Source organism: Sceloporus occidentalis, unplaced genomic scaffold (genome assembly GCF_023333645.1).
Source record: "Sceloporus occidentalis isolate IW3139 unplaced genomic scaffold, rSceOcc1.0.p SCAF_233, whole genome shotgun sequence".
NCBI classification, from domain to species: Eukaryota; Metazoa; Chordata; class Lepidosauria; order Squamata; family Phrynosomatidae; genus Sceloporus; species Sceloporus occidentalis.
The window spans coordinates 230,042-234,704 of NW_028317213.1; the positions used below are offsets into that span (position 1 = coordinate 230,042).

The window sequence follows — 4,663 nt, forward strand, 5'->3', positions numbered from 1 at the left end:
GGTGTAAGCTTGGAAATAATTGTAATTTGCTTGGGTAATTTCATTCTAAATAATACTGCTTAGTGAATTCATGTTTCAACCATTGCAAAATTCAAGCATATACTGTACATACTATGACAATAGCTACATGTGTCCTGTCAATGACCTGTATGCCTTCTATACTTATAAATTATTAAACTGCTGAGCCTTCACAATTAGTTAACTAATATAATCTGATATTACTCTAATAGAAGTCTGCTTTTAATTAATCTGAGATGTTGTAGTAATGCTGATAAACATTAATACATATGTTTAATGAGCTATTAAAAATTACCCAATGCATGAAAGTATTTTATTTTGGAAATGTAGCTTTCGCTCTTCGTAACGTTTTATATACCTAAAATAGGTTGTTCATGGTTTTAAGATGTCAAAGAGGAAATTATTTTTCTCTCTTTTTACCCTTTTTCTCTATTTCCTTCTTTCTTTTTCAATTCTTTCAACAGTGTGCTGGGAGATATTGATAGTAGATCTGAATCTTTTTTAGCATTCCCTACTTTGATAATTTGAGACTACCCCTAATTCCTTATTTATGGACAGAAGAATAACCGTAAGTATAACATTAAATCACAGAGAAAAACTGAGATCTCTGACACCATTGCAGGCGAAACATTGATGTCCATGAAACATTACAATGATTTGGCAAAACTTCACGTCCACAAAAGAATTTGTCCTTTTAGGGTTGTCTAGTGACCCCCAGACCCAAGTGGCAATTTTTGTCATCTTTCTGATATTCTATTTCATAACACTGACTGGAAATTGCCTCATCATCTTTGTTACAATTACTAGACGAAACCTTCAAACTCCAATGTATTTTTTTCTCACTAATCTCTCTTTTCTGGACATCTTTTATTCATCTACTAACATCCCTAGGGCACTGAAAGATCTAATGTCGATGACAAAGATAATAACATTTGGGGAATGCGCTTTACAAATGTACACTGCTCTTTCTCTGGCCATAACAGAATTTTTTCTGCTAGCGGTAATGGCTTATGATCGCTACATAGCTGTATGTTATCCGTTGCATTACACTACAATTGTGAATGGCTCTGTTTGTATAAAGGCAGCAATATTTACCTGGGTATGTGGATTCCTTTTCTCGACGATACAAACAGCAACGACTTTGAATGTGCCTCTGTGCGGACATTATTTAATTAACCATTTCTTCTGTGAAGGGCCGGGTTTTTTGTCACTTGGGTGTGCTGATACATTTGTCAATGAGGTTGTGACATTCATACTTTGTGTGTTGATTCTAATGATACCATTCTCTTTTACCGTATTTGCTCGATTATAAGACGAGGTTTTTTTCAGAGCAAATGCTCTGAAAAATACCCCTCGTCTTCTAATCGGGGTCGTCTTCTAATCAGACCTCAAATAGAGTCTGATTAGGAGACTAAGATCCAGATCCCCCGCACCGCTGCAGGGGACCTGGATCCTCCTGTCTCACCCCCCCCCCCATCATACACACTTACCGGTGCTTCCTGCTGTATTGCCGGGGCAGCGGGTTGACGTCTACGCGATCTGCGTAGACAACGTCCGCTGCAGCCGGAAGGAGGTGTGGCTAGCAGCGGGGGTTGTCTGCGTCCGTCGCGTAGACCTTCCCCGACTGTCAGAGATCTCTGATCTCTGACAGCCGGGGAAAGTATACGCGACGGACGCATACAAACCCCCGCTGCCAACTCCACCTCCTTCCGGCTGCAGCAGAAGGCGACGTCAACCCGCTGCCCCGGCTGGAAGCACCGGTAAGAGAGGGCTGAGAGGGGAGAGAGGGGAGAGAGGAGAGAGGAGAGGGGAGGGGAGGGGGGGGAGAGAGTGTGTGTGTGTGTGTTAGTTAAATGGGGGCATAGGGCATTTCTGGAGTGGCGTTAAGGGGGCATTTAATAGAGCACTCTGCCTCCTGAAATGCCTTATACCTCCCTATATGCCACTCTGCCCCATAATATGCCTTTTAACCCCCTAAATGCCAGAGTGGCATATAGGGGTATAAGGCATTTCTGGAGGCAGAGTGCTCTATACAATGCCTTTTAACTCCCTTAATGCCACTCTGCCTCCTGAAATGCCTTATACCTCCCTATATGCCACTCTGACCCATAATATGCATTTTAACCCCCTAAATGCCAGAATGGGATATAGGGGTATAAGGCATTTCTGGAGGCAGAGTGGCATATAGGGGGTCAAAAGGCATACCATGGGGCACAGTGGCATATAGAGGGTTAAAAGGCATATCATGGGCCACAGTGCCATATTGGTGTGGCAAGCCTGGGGGCAGATGTGCGTAACTGGGGGACAGGCTGGAAAATACAAGAAATAAAAACAAAAAAAATATTTTTCTCAATCATAGCTTTTATTAAAAAAAATAGTTTACATGAATTAACATTTACTGGTAAAACTTTTTTCCTTTAGGGTCGTCTTATATTCAGGCTTTTTCTTTTTTCCTAAGTTAATATTCAGATTTTGGGGGGTCGTCTTATAATCAGGGTCGTCTTATAATCGAGCAAATACGGTATTTTTCTGTCTTATACCAGAATCATCATTACAATCGTTAAAATGACTTCCTCTGTTGGTAGGAAAAAAACATTCTCCACTTGTGCATCTCATATAACTGGTGTGACATTATATTTTGGAACATGCATTGCAATGTATATGAAACCTAGATCACTATTTTCACCAGATAGAGATAAAATTATTGCTATTTTTTATGTTGTAATTACACCCATGCTGAATCCATTAATCTATACACTCCGGAATAAAGAGATTAAATCCGCTTTAAAGAATGTAAACTTTTTTTGTAAAAAAATGTAGCAAATAAAACCATTAATTTTATTTCTGAAAATTTTTTATTCTGAAATGTTCTAATATGTACACTTATGTTTAAAAGCACATTTTTCCCATCAAAATAACATAAAATGGATCAGGAGACATTGTTAATGTTGTAAATAACTATTGTAGCTAGAAACAGCTGATTTTTAAATGATCTCCATCACTGCTGTGTTCCAATTGCACGTTGTGTTAGTTAATCCAAGCTTATCATTTTAGAAGGCTAATTAGTTATTAGAAAACCATTTTCCAATGATATTAGGACAGCTATAAATTTCCTTGTTTTACATGAAAACAGTAGCTCCTATTACCCTGAGCCCCATAAAGTGTACCACTGCTTTCCTATCCAGGTTGTGCATTCCTTTGAAGAGGGAAATACATCTTGTTTGGTTGGTTATAATTGGGGTTTGATTTTATGTTGTGTTGTTATTGCTACCTATTATTGCATTTGTTATGATATACTTTCACAAGTCGATAAAACCTTCTGCATTTCTACCCATGTGTTGTGATCATTCAGGTCATAGCTGGGAACTTTCGAAATTAGCTGACCCTGAGACTCTTTAAAAATTAACTCTTTAATGGCCAATCATGCATGTGATTCTATGTAGCAATTCATCAAATGTGTTACTCAAATAGCTCTAATTCCAAATGGAGACCTCGACTTGTCATTTAGATACACTTGATTGCGTCACCTGTATTCAAGCAGGGCCAGTGGTGTCTCCAGCTTTCATATTTAGGGGGGGCACATGGGGGGCCAAGGACCAAAGTAGGGAGGCAATTATAAAACCCTACATTTACACTAATATATATATATACGTGTTACACATGCATTTTTAATTACATAATTTGTACCTATTGAAAGATTATTTCAAAATTATAACAGCTAAACTGGCATTGTACCAATATCTCATGATGCAGGAATGATGACAACACTGTTTTTTACAATAAATATATATTTTTTCACAATAACTTGTAACATGTAACTTGAATGAACTTTATACTTTTATAAATAAATATTTGACAAAAATAGAAAATGGACATTTAACATTGCTCCTTGGTATGGTAGCTTTAACATGAAAGTATAAAAGTAGAGATGAAGGCTGTTCAACTCCTTTGAATTGGATTTACTCAGTAAACTGACCACATAATGGTAAACATTGTAAAGTGAAGTGCAACAACTATTTTGTACCTAAAGGTAATAATAATAATAATAACAATAAATAATATAAATAACATATCTTACTGCAACTATTAAAGTGCCAAAACAAAACAAGATATACGTTTTAGCTGTTTTTTTAACTATAAATATTTAACTTTCAAGTATTCCTGGGTAAACAGAGATTATAGCATAACACAATTATTAAGGAACCAGGTACACATTACAAATGTGGCAAGATCTGAAAACCTTTCCTCAGTGCGTAGGAATGATTTTATTAATTTTAGCGCAGAAAAGCTTTCACATGATGCACTGCTGTCTGGCAAAACACAAGCTATTTTACATAGCCGGTAAAGCTCCAGAAATGGAACAGAGTAAAGCTCCAGAAAGTTGGTGAACTCTAGAATTGTGTCCACCTTAATGGCATCCGATGACTTTTTTCTTTGTAGGGTTAGCAATGCCTGCTTCAGCTCAATCTCCAAATTGTCCATGTTGCATGTGTAGAATCTGGCCATTGGTAGCAATTTCTCAAAATTCAGAAATGTATCAGATCGGGGGTTCAGGGACTGTACTCCTTCCATGATCTCCAGAGAATCTTTGGAGAAGCGAGATTTGAGCTCTGAAATGATTTTGTAAAGAACAACAAACATAAAC

The 4,663-nt window shown here is 37.7% G+C and overlaps 1 protein-coding gene across 1 annotated transcript; it reads left to right on the forward strand.

The window, feature by feature from the left end:
* The first annotated feature begins 670 nt into the window (after positions 1-670).
* Positions 671-2,838, forward strand: LOC149276586 (olfactory receptor 10A7-like). The gene is made up of 2 exons (XM_089503446.1): positions 671-1,308; positions 2,541-2,838. The coding sequence occupies exons 1-2, from the start codon at positions 671-673 to the stop codon at positions 2,836-2,838; spliced, it is 936 nt and encodes a 311-aa protein (XP_089359572.1).
* Positions 2,839-4,663: the final 1,825 nt, after the last annotated feature.

What these genes read in the sequence shown, in the direction of transcription:
- LOC149276586 (XM_089503446.1), top strand. Translation starts at nt 671, where the DNA reads ATGATTTGGCAAAACTTCACGTCCACAAAAGAATTTGTCCTTTTAGGG. An exon ending in CTAATGATACCATTCTCTTT is followed by an intron (nt 1,309 to 2,540) that starts TACCGTATTTGC and finishes GAGCAAATACGG; the next exon opens with TATTTTTCTGTCTTATACCA.